Source organism: Dendropsophus ebraccatus, chromosome 3 (genome assembly GCF_027789765.1).
Source record: "Dendropsophus ebraccatus isolate aDenEbr1 chromosome 3, aDenEbr1.pat, whole genome shotgun sequence".
Lineage (NCBI taxonomy): Eukaryota > Metazoa > Chordata > Amphibia > Anura > Hylidae > Dendropsophus > Dendropsophus ebraccatus.
The window spans coordinates 7,714,687-7,732,729 of record NC_091456.1 but is presented as its reverse complement, the minus strand read 5'-3'; the positions used below and the strand labels follow the sequence as shown (position 1 = coordinate 7,732,729).

At 44.0% G+C, this 18,043-nt stretch overlaps 1 protein-coding gene across 2 annotated transcripts in view; it reads right to left on the bottom strand.

Moving 5' to 3' along the window:
• Positions 1–2,152: 2,152 nt before the first annotated feature.
• Positions 2,153–18,043, bottom strand: part of HECTD4 (HECT domain E3 ubiquitin protein ligase 4) — a 139,610-nt gene continuing 123,719 nt past the window's right edge. For both annotated transcript variants that reach the window (XM_069960760.1, XM_069960761.1), the window contains exons 64-76: positions 17,843–17,994; positions 16,793–16,896; positions 16,577–16,700; positions 15,699–15,889; positions 14,667–14,813; positions 13,682–13,801; positions 13,378–13,533; positions 11,254–11,357; positions 10,143–10,364; positions 9,814–9,980; positions 7,896–8,091; positions 4,756–4,978; positions 2,153–4,604 (exon numbers count right to left, since the gene is read on the bottom strand). In XM_069960760.1, coding sequence (XP_069816861.1) covers positions 4,468–4,604; positions 4,756–4,978; positions 7,896–8,091; positions 9,814–9,980; positions 10,143–10,364; positions 11,254–11,357; positions 13,378–13,533; positions 13,682–13,801; positions 14,667–14,813; positions 15,699–15,889; positions 16,577–16,700; positions 16,793–16,896; positions 17,843–17,994 — 2,043 coding nt within the window. In that variant the 3' untranslated portion in view covers positions 2,153–4,467. The remainder of the gene's footprint in view (positions 4,605–4,755; positions 4,979–7,895; positions 8,092–9,813; positions 9,981–10,142; positions 10,365–11,253; positions 11,358–13,377; positions 13,534–13,681; positions 13,802–14,666; positions 14,814–15,698; positions 15,890–16,576; positions 16,701–16,792; positions 16,897–17,842; positions 17,995–18,043) is intronic.

The following is an 18,043-nucleotide window of genomic DNA, read 5'->3' as shown; positions in this document are numbered from 1 at the left end:
GAAAATTGGCTCAGTCCTTAAAGGGTTAATCACAAGGCCTCATATGTTCATGATGAACAGAATCTACAGCATACACCGGTTTCTTTTATTATTTTTGTGTTTCAAATTGTCCTTCTAGAGATGCATAAAATGGACTGTACCTTATTTACATTAACACAAATACTTCGGACCATGTTTTGCTGGTTATAAACGTATCTGTCATAACTTCATCCCCTTACGCCCCCCCCAGCGGCACAATAACCGGGTATTCTCGCCCCTGTGTGCTGGACAGGACAAAGGAATCTTCAATAGTACACAATTAAATTCATTAACCGCCACCCCCTTTAGGTATAAAGGTAGAACCCCTCCATTACCATGAGTTTTATTTTGTTCTTGTGTGTGGCAGGACTTCTAAGAAACTTCTTGGAATTTCAGCCTGGCCTTCATCTTTACGCCAACTGCCGTAATCCCCGAAGTGTTGAAGACAATTAGTCAGGACCAGGCCTCGGTAATGGTGGTCATACCGTTTTAGCCAAAGAGGTCCTGGTCTGCCCAGCTCATGACTATGAGCAAGGGAACATATTGGAGACTTCCAGCAGTTCACAACCTGGTGTGTCAGGGCACACAGAGATGCCACAACCTGGAGTCCCTCAGTCTAAAAGCCTGGAGATTGAACAGTATGGTAGAGTTACAAGAACTTTCCAGTCTTTGTGTTCTTCTAGGGAGGTAGACCCCAGTGATCCTTCTACACCTCAAATTTTTGAATTTCTTCCGGACAGCTTTGATAAGGGCCTATCACCTAGCACGCTCAGAGTTCAGTTGGCGGCTATGTCAGTTTTTCTCTTGCCTTAGGGTGGGTTCATACTGAGGAATTCTCGCAGATAATATCAGCGGAATTCCGCTGTCTGTCCGCGCGCGGCAGCACGCCTTTCCACCAGCTCCATAGACACCATTCTATGGGTCGGCGTATTCTGCTATCCACCGAAAGAAGTGACATGTCACTACTTTCAGCGGATAGCGGAATACGCCGGCCCATAGAATGGTGTCTATGGAGCCGGCAGAATTCCGCGGATATTATCCGTAAAAATTCCTCAGTATGAACCCACCCTTAGTCCTCATGTATGTAGGCCGGTGAACCCTTGGGACCTGTCATTCGTTTTAAAGGTTTTAGGAAATGAACCCTTTGAGCCCTTGTCCGAAATTCTACTTAATCTGACTATGAAGACTACAGAGATTTATCAAACATGGTGTAAAGTGAAACTGGCTCAGTTGCCCCTAGCAACCAATCAGATTCCACCTCTCATTCCTCACAGACTCTTTGGAAAATGAAAGGTGGAATCTGATTGGTTGTCAGGGGCGACTGAGCCAGTTTCACTTTACACCATGTTTGATAAATCTCCCCCTATGTTTTTATTGCCAATTACATCTGTTATGAGAGTTGGAGAATTGCAAGCTCTTGCTGCCTCAGAGCCTTATACAACCTTTGGAAAACTTGTTTATCATCTTTTTGGGTAAACAGAAAGGCAATAAGGCTTCTAAACCTACTATATCTTGTTGGATTACGGACTGCATCCAGATCTGCTATAATTTGTCTCTGAAGCCCAGAATGTTCCTGTGAATTATGCTGTAGTCACTAGATAGTATAAGGCATAATGTGTGCACAGAAGGCTGCTTCATTGTCAGGAGCCCTCCGTGGGCAGGAGCTATATCTCCTATCTATCTATCTATCTCCTATCTATCTATCTCCTATCTATCTATTATCTATCTATCTATCTATCTATCTATTATCTATCTATCTCCTATCTATCTATCTATCTATCTCCTATCTATCTATCTATCTATCTACTATCTATCTATCTATCTCCTATCTATCTATCTCCTATCTATCTATCTCCTATCTATCTATCTATCTATCTATCTCCTATCTATCTATCTATCTATCTATCTATCTATCTATCTCCTATCTATCTATCTATCTATCTCCTATCTCTCTATCCATCTCCTATCTATCTATCTATCTATCTCTCTATCTATCTCCTATCTATCTATCTCTCTATCTATCTCTCTATCTATCTATCTATCTCTCTATCTATCTCATATTGATCAGTATAGCACAGGGTATCATTGTGTCAGCTAATGTAGCGTGCAGAATAAGAAACAAGTCAGACTGGGGGACATTCAAAATCAGTTTTGTTTTTTTTTATTCTCATGACACTTTCCTTGTTTAGTATGCTTCATTTACACAGCAGTGTTTTATATACCGGTACAGACAAGGGGAATGGCATCGAGTTAAAGGATTTGTTATATGCAACCATAGATAACTGCAATAATAAATATACATTGACTGTACAGCGCACTCGCAGGGCTCAGAAAGTAGATATGTTGCACTTTAACCCATTGCTAAAGTGTTTCTATGTCAGGTGGGCCGCTGCCCTCCACCCGCAGTGCCATCATAAGGAACCTTGTATCTGGCAAGACTGGTGGGGTTTATAAGAGACTGCGACCTCCAGTCTCCATTGTAGGATAAGGCTTTCACACGTACTTATCAACCAAAAAAAGCCGAGCTCCATATTGTTCTTCCAGCTTGTAGTTCTCGCTATTGCAGCGGTCTTTTGCCTTATATTAGTGACGTGGGCACAGGACAGGGTTCTCGGTATCCATCTACTATAAAGGGCTTCCATGGCATCTTGTACTTTGAGGCGTTGTTGTAGATAAATCTCCATCTCTCGTATACATGGTAAAGCTTTACACTCTTCTTAGCACCCCATGGGAAAGGTGACAACCCTACTGATGCTATAGCTAGACCCCATGGGAAGGTGACAACCCTACTGATGCTATAGCTAGACCCCATGGGAAGGTGACAACCCTACTGATGCTATAGCTAGACCCCATGGGAAGGTGACAACCCTACTGATGCTATAGCTAGACCTCATGGGACGGTGACAACCCTTCTGATGTTATAGGCCATTTCCAGAGACCACTTACATGGATGCTTTGTAAACTGAATAACGGCAGCATTGCCCCAGGACATGTATGCTATGGTAGAGGATCAGTTGCTGATCTCGGTTGCCTCTGCATAGATAATACTGAAAATATCCCCAGCATATGGACCTATTCTGAACTGGTGCAAGAGCGTCTGTCGCTTTGCAAGCTGGAGGTGCAATACGGCACTGACTGAACGTGCAACATCACTTTTCATTATTAGTCAAGTCAGCAAGGGATTGTATGCATCAATATCCAGTGAACAGGATCATCTAACTAGATCGGGTGCATCTACCCACTAAAATACAGTTCATGGTGGAACCTTACCTTATTGATACATTCTAGTGTAATGTACCTGAAAGGGTTAGTGCAATGCAGCGTCACTTGGTCAAGTAGTGTTATTACCATTTACTCATTAACAAGTCGGAATAAGTAACTTCAGGATGACTGACAGGTCAGGTTGATAATACCAGATACTTCCTAAACGCCCTGGTGCTCAATGTTCAGTATCATATAAATTCTAACTCTGAGCCTCCTGGTCTATCGGGAAGATCCAACTTTTCCATTGACAATTATCGAGTCCTGTGCTTATTCCGATAATCACAAAGCATGGGGGCAAAACGAACCGCAAAAAGTCTACCCACACCAAATCATGTCTGCCATATACTCTGTGCTGCGTATGGTCCAAGCCCTTAATAAATACAGTGCATTGTGTAGAACTCTGCATGTGCTCCGACACCATCTAATTCTCACCAGCGTAAGGCCACAGATTCAAGTTCTCTAGTGAATGTTCACCATCAGCTGGACCCATCACAGCCTAAATATTAATCAGGAAATCTCAAATAAAACCAATGGTTTAAATTAAAAAAAAAGTAGCAAAAAAAAAAAAAAAAATTCCTGTGCAGCTCGTGCTCCTATATATACTGAGAAAAGCTCAGACCACTAAGATGGTGAATTCCCTTCACAGCTATTTCCAGTGCTTATTAGAACGATTATAACTTAAATATCATTTTGCAAAATAACTAAAAATAAAAAAATAACCAAACTTTTTTTTTTTTCACAGCTCTCTATCCAGTGTGTTACATTCCTGTACTCTGGAAATAATTTATCATTTCATTATATCACGTTGTGGATTCTTATTTACAGATCACCCAGTTCTCTTTTGTTCATGTTCCTCCGGTCAATGTATAAAATAATTTTTTTTTTTTAAATCGCCCCAAAACATCAAAAGCGCCGAGACTCTTGTGTATTTGAGGAGTAAATCAAGTCGTCTGCTCACATCATCGGTACTAAAATTATTCTACAAACATTTCACAAACAAGGCAAAAACCCCACCAGAGACTTCACAAATACAAAGGTAAATGTGCAGGTTTGGGCAGAACAAAACAAAAAGTTCAGCCATCTTGTTTCCTTGGGTTCTGTCCATGGGGCGAGCTTGTGAGCTGTAAGAGCTCCCACATAAACAGTCCGCTCTTCTCCTTTCTCCTCTTGTTTGCTAGGTTAGGGTCAACCACTGAGAGGGTCTTCTCGATAATGAATGGCATGCCTCAGTTTCTCCAGCATGATCTCGAGGGACGAGTACTGCGGGAGCTTTATCATGAACATGCAGGTCTCCACACGGATGTACCTGGAGTCTGGGGAACCTGAACAATGGTATGTTCCAAGGTCAATTTCAAATTTGTCTGTGATCGGTCAATGGTGATAATGCAAAAAACATAACATACGCCACAACACTATATAACATACATTTCAACAGAAAATAAATCCCATACAAAGTGACTTGTGTGTTTTTACCTGTAGCTCCATCAGGTGGTGCAATCTTCATGGGGTACGGGGGCACATGTGCAGTATCGGGCCCCCCATCTTTACACGGGCAGGTGAAGGGAATGCGCTCCTGATTGCAGGCAAATTTAATGAACTTACAAAGTTCTTCCTGAGTAAACATCTCCAAAGCACACCAGAAAAACTCAATGTGCTGATCAGTCTCCATAAGGCCGACTTGATACATGGTGTGAGCCTATAACAGGACAAAGGAATGGAGCATTGAGGGATGGAATGAAATAATTCACACTTCATTACTAGAGATGAAGGACTCTCGTGCAGTATTTGATTACTGGTGGATGAAGTTGTTGGCTGCCGCCCTAATGTTGCCTGGAAAACATGGATATAGGCCATAGGCCATGTCCATGTTTTCCAGGACTCTTTAGGGCTGCATCCAGCTTCTTTAGCCGCAGGCAGGGCCGCTTTAACCAGAGGGCACATGGTGCACGTGCACCGGGCCCATTGGTTAAAGGGGCCCCCCCGAGCAGGCCGGCCGTTGCTATGTGCGACCAATGCGGTCGCACAGCGCTGCGGCCACCAGCCTGTCAGGGGGGAGCGCCATGGATGGGTAATCTACTTACCCCTCCATGGCGCCCCCTGCAGGGCCCCCCCTGCAGCGACACTGACAGAGAGAGAGCCATTGGCTCCCTCCCTGTCAGTCACTCTTGTGGCCGCACTTCCTGCGGTCTCTTGTGACCGGAGGAAGTGCGGCCACAAGAGGGAAGAGAAGAGGAACGCGTGGACCTAGGTGAGTAACAGTGTTTGTTTTTTTCAATGTTATATGGGAGGGGGAGCTATATACTATGGGGGGGGCACAGGGGGCTATATACTATGGGGGGGCACAGGGTTCTATATACTATGGGGGGCACAGGGGGCTATATACTATGGGGGAGGACAGGGGGCTATATACTATGGGGGAGGACAGGGGGCTATATACTATGGGGGAGCACAGGGGGCTATATACTATGGGGGAGCACAGGGGGCTATATACTATGGGGGAGCACAGGGGGCTATATACTATGGGGGAGCACAGGGGGCTATATACTATGGGGGGCACAGGGGGCTATATACTATGGGGGAGCACAGGGGGCTATATACTACTGGGGAGCACAGGGGGCTATATACTACTGGGGAGCACAGGGAGCTATATACAATGGGGGAGCACAGGGGGCTATATACTATGGGGGAGCACAGGGGAGCTATATACTATGGGGGAGCACAGGGGGCTATATACTATGGGGGAGCACAGGGGAGCTATATACTATGGGGGAGCACAGGGGAGCTATATACTATGGGGGAGCTATATACTATGGGGGAGCACAGGGGAGCTATATACTATGGGGGAGCACAGGGGGGCTATATACTAGTGGGGAGCACAGGGGTCTATATACTATGGGGGAGCACAGGGGTCTATATACTATGGGGGAGCACAAAGGAGCTATATACTATGGGGGAGCACAGGGGACTATATACTACTGGGGAGCACAGGGGAGCTATATACTACTGGGGAGCACAGGGGAGCTATATACTACTGGGGAGCACAGGGGGCTATATACTACTGGGGAGCACAGGGGGCTATATACTATGGGGGAGAGCACAGGGGGGCTATATATTATGGAGAGCACAGGGGGGCTATATACTACTGGGGAGCACAGGGGAGCTATATACTACTGGGGAGCACAGGGGGCTATATACTACTGGGGAGCACAGGGGAGCTATATACTATTGGGGAGCACAGGGGTCTATATACTATTGGGGAGCACAGGAAGCTATATACTATTGAGGAGCACAGGGGGCTATATACTATTGGGGAGCACAGGAAGCTATATACTATTGAGGAGCACAGGGGTCTATATACTATGGGGGAGAGCACAGGGGGGCTATATACTATTGGGGGAGAGCACGGGGGGGGGCTATATACTATTGTGGGAGAGCATAGGGGTCTATATACTATTGGAGAGCACAGGGGGGCTATATACTATTGGGGGAGAGCACAGGGGGGCTATATACTATTGTGGGAGAGCACAGGGGGGCTATATACTATTGTGGGAGAGCACAGGGGTCTATATACTATGGGGGAGAGCACAGGGGGGCTATATATTATGGAGAGCACAGGGGGGCTATATACTATTGGGGGGAGCACAGGGGGGCTATATACTATTGGGGGAGAGCACAGGGGGCTATATACTATTGGGGGGAGCACAGGGGGGCTATATACTATTGGGGGAGAGCACAGGGGGGCTATATACTATTGTGGGAGAGCATAGGGGTCTATATACTATTGGAGAGCACAGGGGGGCTATATACTATTGGGGGAGAGCACAGGGGGGCTATATACTATTGTGGGAGAGCACAGGGGGGCTATATACTATTGTGGGAGAGCACAGGGGGGGCTATACACTACTGGGGAGAGTGCACAGGGGGGCTATATACTAATGGGGGAGCGCACAGGAGGGCTGTATATAACTGGAGGAGTACATGAGGGGCTATATACTACAGGGACACCTTAAAACTATGGAGGCACAGAGGGGTGTAACTATATAGGGGTACAGAGGGGTGTAACTACTATAAAGGGGTACAAGGGACCTAACTACTGTATGTGTTGGAGCCTAAAATATTTGTCTGGCAGATTCTGGAGAGAAGATTCACAGCCAGGAGAAGACTTCAAGGTGGCCCAGGCTGGATGGAGAGAAAAAGAAAAGGTGACAGACTCTGATCGGAGAAGACGCCCCCGGTGAGTCACTGGATGTAACTGCACTCTGTTATAGGATTGTAGTGTTAGGGGTCATGATGTGGCGGTATTATGTAATGGTATCATTGGTGATATCTTTCTGTTTTGTTCAGTGCAGTTTTTATGTAATATGTAATCACTGTATGGTGGAAATAGTGTTATAAGGTAACTACTGTATGTATTGGGGCTCTTGATACAGTGTGGGGGCAAATTCAGTACATTATACAATGTGCCGAAAGGGAAGGGGGGCCCACTCTTGAGGGCTGTGCACTGGGCCCACCAATGTATTAAAACGGCCCTGGCCGCAGGGAATTAAATGTTGCATAAGGTTCAATGATCTCTATCATTACTAGGTTTAGGCCTGACACTTAGTTTGTAATACCTTTAAAAACTCCAGATTGATGAATGGCAGCCCACATGTTCGGAGCTCCATCTCCAGGGCTGTCAGGCTGGTTAGCAGCTGCAGGGGGATGATGGAGCCCAGACCTGCACGTACAGCGTTCATACACTCCTGGTTCTTTAGCTCACGCATGCGGAGATTTCGGATTCCAGCGGCGTATATATCCTTGTTCTCCCAGCTATAAGATAAAGCACCAGACAACTATTCAGAATACACCGGTATGATGTCAGTAACTGCATAATTATGGTATTAAAGGGGGTGTCCAGCCCCACAAAATACTTGTGTACAGGCACTGGTTGCGGTGTCCACGCCGACTATGCTCAGTACCGGCTGATTTTATCCTAACGCACAGGGAATGCCCACTGAGCCAATTCTTTCATGAGGCAAGGCGACCTCTACAGCCAGTATTGGGCTAAACAGATATTTCCTGTGGACATGGCGGGGGATGAGGGCAGCCGAGTATAACTATTTTTTCATACCAGTGTTTGCCTTTACACAAATATTCTCTCAGATTGGACAACTCCTTTAAGGGGGATTGTAATCTTATAGTATTTTGAAGTGAAGCCTCCATGGACCCACAGGCTACCTTAGTTTTCTTCTTCCCTCCACTCTTTTCGTTGTTACCATGAAAGGGGCTTAACTAATGACCCTTTAAACCCGTCCACAATCTGTCCCCATCCACACACCTGTGACCTCCCAAGCAAACGCTCATTGTCACAAACCTCCGCCTAGACTCTTTCTTTGTCCCACTTCTCACATAACCACCTCCAAGATCTCTTCGAGCCGTCCCCATCCTCTAAACACACTACCCACATCCGGCTGTGACCTACATAAAGGCCTTGAAAAGCAACATGAAAACCCATCTTTTCGGAACAGGCTACAACCTACGATAACTCAGCTGCCCAGCCACCGACAGTCTCCCTCAGCCCTTTTAAGCCCCTCTCTCCCTATTTCCCATACTATGTTAAAGGGGTATTCTCAGCTACTGTGAACATACAGTTCAGCTCTGCTGCGTCCCCTCTTCAATTCCTAGTTTGTTGGGGGGGAGGGGGTGGCAAGGATAGGACGCTGCTGAATCTGCTTTGCATTGCTGCGTCTCCCACTGAGGTTACACACGTCTTTAGGAACAATCCAAGACCTGGAGATATGTGTGACCTCATAGGGAGACATAGAGGGGAGTGAAGGTATATACTTTACTCTCCAGAGGATCCATGTAAAATCCTACAGCATGAGACAATTGTGTTCGTGCCTGTGTATAGTGAAATATTTACTTTTATTGTCATCAGATCCTTTGACTGTGGTTGGGAAAAGAGTGAGTGATTGTCCCCCTGCAAATGATACCAGAACTTGCTGAAACAGGTTTGCAACAACAGCCGTTATTTAATGAAGTGGCTGTTAGCTTTCATTACTATGGAATCCTGGATGGAGTGTATACACTCTGGCCGGGATTCCATGTGGCCACACAGAAAACTGACATGTCAGTTTTGTGCGGTTGCTATTCATTAAATAGCAGCCGCACAAAACAGACAGTGTAAAGTGCGTCTCCGGACGGACTTCACATTGTCTGCAATGGCTATTTGGAATGCGGTCACACCCCTATCTGCCTGGTTTCCAATTAGAAAAAAATGATGTACATCTGTCCGGTACTGCAGTACCAGCCGGGTTAAATTTCACAGAGTGTGGCTGTTCTGTGACACATCGTGTGAGCTTAGCCTTAGGTCACACGTACGTAATTTTCCGGACCTTATGGATGTGGATGGCCTATAATATAGTTTCCCCCACCCTTAGTGATTTGGTACGATTTGGGTGAAGTGATCCTAATAATAACTTGTATTTATATGGCGCCAACATATTCCGCAGCACTTTACAGTTCTCAATGCTCATAACATCAGGTACTCACATAACAGGAATGTGTCGTCCATTTGTACACAGCTCCACTTCCTCCCCGGTCATTGTCGGGTAGGTAAATTTACAGCTTGGTTTGTTGGGGGAGTCAGGACTCTCGGAAGGAAGATGCTGGGATGCTATTTCCGCACATAGTGCTTCTAGTTCAGCCTCATCATTTATCTATAGAAGCAACAAGAAAAAGATTTTAGGAAAGTCAACCTAAAGTGTAAAAGCACCAATACATATATACAAGAATAGGGCAAAAGGGCCAACAGTACAAGGAACAGGTAGGTGAACCAAGATGACATCAGACACAACAGGTATATGAAAGATTTACAGTACATTTTCAAACTTCTTGATGTAGTTGTGGGTTAGAATATCGGCTTCATAAAGATCTGCTTCAGGATCCAGTGGTTCTCCGACAAGCATTTTCCAAAAGCAGGGCAAAAGGTCAAGAGGAAGGGGCACGTCCGCTCGGATAGCTATACCCAGGAGCTGACCAAAGAAATGGAGCAACTGCTCCTCTGCATAGGTTATAGGACTGGGAGTAAGTAGGTATTTCCCCTGTAAAACACAATGATGTGCGTATATAATAAGTAATGACAGAATTGGACTGAGACAGAGGGGGTTGAAACGTTGCATCTCTGTAAGCTTAGCTCTCAATAAAGATTGAGGACTACCAATCGGATGCTGTTCGACCTTTTCTGCACCAGTTACATGAATTTTGGCGCCAATTCCTCAGTGCAAACCGAGCCTTAAAGGGGTTGGCCACTTTATAGTAAAATTGCTCAGTGCACAGTATTAGTAAGTGTATTCACTGCACTTACGGACAGCAGCTCTCTATGTACATTATACAGCTAAAATCAGACTCTCCTCCTCCAGGCTGGGCTGCCCTGCTCTGTGGTGTTTTGGTCCATAAGATTGCTGACATGGAGGAGCATGTGACCAGGATCCACCCCCAGTGTCCACCACTGAGTCTGTATATGTCTATGTATGACACAGTGGACAGGGCATGGTCACATGGTCCTCCATGTCGGCCATTTTATGGACTGAAACAAAACAGAGCAGGGCACCACAGCCTGGAGGAGGGGAGTCTGGTTTTAGCTCTATGAGGTACACAGGAAGCTGCTGTCAGTATATACAGTGAGTACAGTTACTAATACTTTGTACTGACCTATTTTACTATAAAGTGGAAAACCCCTTTAGGGTATAAACCCACACACCGTATACGCAGCAGATATGCAACAAATACGCAGCAGATTTGTTGGTACAGATTTGATGCTGTGTTCAGTTATTTAGATCTAATCTGCTGCGAGTTTGCTGCGAGTTTGCTGCGTATCGCAGCAGTAAATACGCTGCATATACGGTGTGTGGGTTTATACCCTTAAGCTGTTTTCCTTGCACCTCTAAGTGCAGGGATTAGAGGTTAAAGAGCACCTTACTGAGGACTCACCTTATTCTTATTAACAGCAGAGCTGGGACATAGAAGCAGAAGGGACAAGGAGGAGCTCTGGAGTTCCTTACACACTTGCCAGAGGAAATGCCGGAATGATCCGCCTATGAAACAATGACAATTATTACATACAAACGACATTATTGGTTTTAAGCATAATAATAGATGATCAGCTGTACAGAAAAAAACTGTTAAATGTAATGGATCCGCCATCAAATCGTTTAGTCTTTAACCCCTTAAGGTCAAAGCCAATTTTCGTTTTTGCACTATTGCTTTTTCCACTTTATGTTTAAAAGCCCATAGCGCTTGCATTTATTCACCAAGAGACCCATAAAAGCCCTTTTTTTTTTTTCGCAAAACCAATTGTACTTTGCAATGATAGGCATTATTTTTCCATAAAATATGCTGCGAAACCGGAAAAATCATTTGCGCTGTCAAATTGAAAAAAAAACAAAAAAAAACGGAATTTGTTTGGATTTTGGGGAGTTTTGCATTTACGCTGTTCGCCCTGGGGTAAAACTGACTTGTTATATATGTTTTTTTTTTGCGCTTACGCCGTTTACCGTGCGAGATCAGGAATGTGATAATTTAATAGTTTAGGCGATTACGCGAGCGGCGATACTAAATAAGTTTATTTATTTGTTTATTTATAAAATGGGAAAAGGGGGGTGATTTGGACTTTTATAAGGGGAGGGGATTTTTTATTAATAGAAACACTTTCCTTTTTTTTTTTTTTTTTACATTAACTAGAAGTCCCCCTGGTGGACTTGTATATACACAGCACTGATCTCTCATAGAGACCAATGCTATCTATATACACAGCAAAGATCCATTAGATCGGTGATGCATTGCAATGTATTGCTGAGCAGGGTTCAGCATCACTGTGAGGCCCAGCATGGGCAGAAGAACGGATTTCCCCCCCGCGATGCGATCCGTCCCACTAGACACCAGGGAAGTGAGGTCTGAAGTACTTCAATGCAGCTGTCAGGTTTGACGGGTCCCGCACCGGCTAATAGAGGCGCTCCCCGGCTGCACATATCAGCCGGGAGCAGCGCCGTTCAAAGCAGGGTCCCGGCGGGACCCCTCTCTGAACTCCCCCTGCAGCACCATGACGTACCAAGTACGTCATGGGTCGCTAAGGGGTTAAACCAAACCTCTCCGGGGAATCAGTGCTTGGAAAAAATAAAGAGTAAAAAAAATAATTTATTTACTTTTATATAAAGATGTAAAACTGAAAACTGAAAAATCTGTGTGTGAGCTTTTCTCTCTGTCTCCTCCTCCTCCCTTCCTTTCTGAGACAACTGTTGTAAACAAGTCCCTGGCAGGCTTTATCTGCAACATTATAGCTTCTTTGTAATGCTGGAAGGGTTATTGACAGTGAGTTCATTAGTAACTTGACCTCAGAATGACCGTTCCAGCATTACAAAGAAGCTACAATGTTGCAGATAAAGCCTGCCAGGGACTTGTTTACAACAGTTGTCTCAGAAGGGAGGGGAGATGGAAAGAAAAGCACACACACAGTTTTGTCAGTTTTCAGCAGAAAGCAGCAGCTGAGAACTGGGGGAAGGAGACTGAATAGATAATAACAAGTATGGAAGGAATTTTTAGTCTCACCATGGGCAGCAACATATCAAACGTTATGTTTCAGTGGAATACCCCTTTAATTAGAATGTAAATCTGAAGAGGATTCAGTTGACAATTGTTATTTTTTTTGTAAATTATAGAGTTATAATTTAATTTCCACTTATACTAAAAAAGTTAAACAAAAAAACCTAAAGGGTCACTGCCATGATACCCTGCTGAGTCCTTTCCACAAACCAGCATGGAGAGACTCAGCTGTAGGCAGGGAGCTCCATGCACAAGACCTATCAATTTGAATAGGGCATGTGCACATAACGTGCTGGGGGTGGGACGGTTAACTCGGCTGTGTCTCTCCATGCTGATCAGTACACAACATGGTACTGGGGCAGGGACCTATTACTATTGTTTTCTTCATATCAATTCCACACCACAATGTACAGTTATAAGTGTTACCTGAATGTCTATTCAAACGTCTGAGCAGAACGTCCCCTTCCCAATTATACACTATCCTAGAGAGAAAGCGCATAGTCAGAAGCCACTCACTTGTTCCATGCACCTCTTCCCCAGTGAAGCGGATATTGAAGGCGTAGGTTGGATCACCTCCGCTGGCTAGTTTGACACAGAGCTGGGACGATGGTATACATGCCAGCTGTCGAGCTGCTTGGCAGAAGTAGGAGTTCTCAGAGCCCCGGATTTCACCTATGGGAGAAGTAAAACAAAAAATTCAGAGGCTGGAGCAAAATACATAACGTAGGTAACATAAAGGCTGCTGTAAATTATGGTGAAAGATCTGATGTTAATGGTCTGTTCATCAGATACATAGGCAATAGACATGGAATTTCTTTACCTCCTACAATTTCCAGCGGATCAAGGCTGATCTCTGGGGCTGCATGGTCAGCGGTTCTCTGCACAGTCGCATTTAACACCCGATTCATCACTGTTATTTTTGTATCATAGAAGATCAGTCCTGTTTGCAGAATACACAAAGCTATTAGCACATATTACCCCTTTAAGACCCCAAGTGGCGCACACACAATAAACCGTATTTGCACATAAAGATAAACAAGTAGTTGTCGTTCAACCTCACTGCTTAAAAAGACTCAGTAGATTAATGTGCCCTATCTCAGGGTGGCGTAGACTAGTGACAGAAGCTGAACAGAATGATGTATCCACTTACATTGTTCTGTGCAGCTGATCCAGAGATCTCCTCCTGAATAACATGGACAATAAGTAGTCCTCTCCATTATGTGCATGAGCTCATGAGTCCTGTATATTCATGAGAAGCATAAATCTCTGGCCATCAGCTGCTGACTGACAGTTATTTATCCATACTGTGTATAGGCAGTTAACTATCACTCAGCAGCTGGAGGGCAGGGGGAGGGGTGCGGCAAGAATGCTATTCTCCTGCATATTAGGAGAATGGCTGAACAGAATGATACAGGTAATACATTGTTCTGTTCAGCATTTATATCACTAGTTTATGTCGCCCTCATTTAAGGCAGCATAAATCTAGTGACAAATTCCCTGTAAACTGATTCTTATTTACTTGAATAATCCCATGAAGCATCTGCGTGACGTCAGTCGGCGGAATTTTAATTTCTTACATAAAAACCACCATAAAATAGTCAGTCAACTTTAACTTCAGGTTACCAAGAGAGGCATTGCTTCCTGAACATTAGAACTTTCAGTTTAATAACAATGGCTACAAATTAAAATAATCAGTCGGCCCTGGTATGGGCCCTTTACAAGCATGGGCCACAGTAAAATAACCGCCTGTAAACAGGACCGATGCAAGCGACAAGCTGTTTCCACATGACCGTTCATTTTCACACCTTTTGCTTGTTGCAGCAAAGCCGCGATACTGTGCATATACATCTCTGTTTGCCGTAACTCCACAAGAGGCAGGAAGAAAGTTTCTAAAGTGGTGTTCAGTGACTGAAGAAGGGCAAAGCGGAGCCGAAGACTCTCAATAGGGACATCTATATAGACACAAAAAAATGACAAACAAATTTAAATGACATGGATTTGTCATAATACATACTGCTTGTATCTAAGTATATATAGAAGGGGTTTCCCATTAAAATAAAAAAACAGGATATGCCACAAATGTCTGACAACTGCAGCTTCCACCTCTGGAGGTTAATGGGGACTGGACACCATAGGATTTAACAGAGTAGTGGCTGCACCACTAAAGTCTGTTTGAATTACAATCAAGGGGTCCTATTCCATGGGCCGATGGGGGCCCGATCAATAATGTAAACGAGGGCAGATCTGCTATATCGGCGCTCTTTTACTGGGCCTATTCTTTGTTTAGCGAGGGCTGCAGGGACATCGTTATCGATTTCCTTGCAGCCCTTGTTTTAAACACCATACTTACCTAAACATGTTGCCGGTCTTCTCCTGCACTCCTTCTTCCTCCCGGTCCCGCGCGCAGCAGCACCTTTGGTGCCTTGCAACATGCTTAGGTAATGTATGGTGCTTTTGAAATCATCAGGCACTGCCCGCGCATCGCTATTCCACACAGCAATGCGTGGTCGGTGCCTGATGATTTTAGGTTTGAACCTTAATAAACGATCAGCTAATGATCGTGTCTTTGGCTGATTGTTGTCTCTATTCCACGGAGAGATAATCGGCCGAATCGCTCTGTGGAATAGGCCCCTAAGAGTTAGGGTTCTCCAACTCCAACCAACAAAAAATTGATGACATCGCAACTCATAGGAAAATGAGTTCAGACAGGGGTCCTGGAGCCTAAGATGCGGCACTTGAGGGGCAGTAAGTAACGCTTGTTTATTATGTTCCCCTTGCCTGCACATTATTATATTTACTAGACTTCTCCTTTCACCATGAAGCAATAAGCCACTTACTTAGTAGACAGGACACTCTGGGATCAGCAGTATCAGACATATCCAAGTAGACCTCATGAGGGTGCAGCCTGGCTGGTGTTATTGCAAGGTGACGGCAAAGTCGGTTGATATATTGAACCAGAGCCACATCCATTTCAAGGGTCCATTTTCTACTGGATTTTTGAGCATGTCGTGTATCAATGCAGGCACATCTACATAAAGAGACAAAGGACTTTACAGACACGGGAAGGCTAAGCTCCAAATGAGGAAATCCTTAATTAAAAACATAAATTACTAATCAGTCATTTCATTTCTTTGAGACCATGACAGCACCCGTGGATTTGCTGCTGCTTTGGACAGTTCCTGACATGGACAGAGGTGGCAGCAGAGAGCACTGTGTCAGGCTGGAAAGAATACTCCAGGACATACAGCAGCTGATAAGTACTGGAAGACTGGAGATTTTTAACATAAGTAGTTTACAAATCAATACAACTTTCTGAAATGAGTTGATTTGAAAAAATAAATAAATTAATTAATCGCTTTAAATCCAATGGGGAGAGGAAAAGCCAGTGGTGATTGCCCAGGCATCTTGAAGCAACAGCTGTATTTTAATAAATTCTATTTCTAATGCCCTTTCTGAAACGCCACACCATTTAGTGCGCCTGTGGTTAGGGCAATGGGAAAATGGATGACTGGTTCCATTTAAAAGGGTTATCAAGCACTACAAAAACATGGCTACTTTTCCCCCTCTCTTATCTACAGTTCAGATGTGGTTTGCAATTAAGCAATGGAACTGAGTTTCAAACCCCACCCAATCTGGAGACAAGAGAGGGGGAAAGTGGTCATGTTTTTGTAGCGCTGGATAACCCCTTTAAGGGTCAATGCAGACAAGTTCATACCTTTCATAGTGCAGGTCATACCCACAGGACAAAATGGCCCTCCAGATGCTTCTAATGTCCTGCTTCGCTTTATCAACCACAAATTTCTGGAATCCATCTAGTGTTAGAAACTTCTCCTCTGCAACTAAACAGCAGCACAAAGATACATGTAAAAATGACGGACACAATGTGAACATATACAAACCCATCCACACCCACCCATAAACTGTAACATACTTTCTTGCTTCTTAGTTGGAGATTTATCAGGGTCTTTGTCATCTGGTCTGCTCTTGTCAGGAGATTTCGGTTTCACAATTGGCTTCTTTTCACTTAGGGCAGTTCTGTAAAAAAATACTTTTTCTTATTCGGAGTCAATAAGGTGACATATATATCTATAAGGTGACCTGTCAATAAGGTGACATATCTATAAGATGAACTATCAATAAGGTGACCTATATGTCCATAAGGTGACCTATCAATAGGGAGACATATACAGTATATCTATACGGTGACATATGTATCTATAAGGTGACATAAATTCAAAGAGAAGCTTTACCATGGAGCCATTTCATCTACATATTAGCAAATTGTAATATTGGGGCACATTCACACGTAGATTATCTGCTGCCGACCTGATGCTGTGAACATCTATTTATTTATAAGGATTTATGTAGCACGATATTACAGGTATGTTATGTGTGAATATAACCTTAGGTGGTCACTGTTTAAAAACAACTACTAAAAATTACTCCGCAACCCAGAAAAAAAAAAAAGGTCTTGGCCACTAGGTGTCTCACTTCCCTGAACACTGCTGTCCACTGCCTGTTAGGGGAATTCTGTCCCTAGCAGGTAGCATGGGAGTGTGTGTGGGGGGGTAGTACTGTGTCTTAGATAGTACTATGTGTATAAAAAAACCCTTAGTGCTATGTGTAGGAGAAAACTGTGTATATGCATTCTGAAGGTTTATGTAACAAAACCATGCACGTTTTTAATTTTCCGATGACTGTTCATGTACACTTTAAATTATTCAATATTCATCACTTAAAATGCCCGTCCAAAATCTCTTAGACTGTCCACCTAATTCTTTTAGCAGAATAAAGGCCCCATTTACAGCAGAATGGCCGGCATACAGCAACACTCCTCATCACATCCACCGAAAACATGTTTCACCACAAAAAAAACCCACAAAAAGTTTATGTAAAAGCTTTCCTGATGGTGAAAGAAAAAAATCTCTCTCTCTCTTTACAATGTATTACTGCATGTCCATGTCTACTCCATAATACTCACCGCACACTATTCAGCACAGCCTTGTCTTTAGCAGACGGCTTGCCCACTGGCCTCTTTGTGCTTACGACTTTTACCGGGTGCTGTTCCTTTCCAGTTTTACTATATTTACTTTTGTCAAACTTTGGTTTTGGAACACCATACTTCCGCAGGATCTTTAGTAGATAAGAACAATTACCGTGAATTATACAATATGCTTTATAC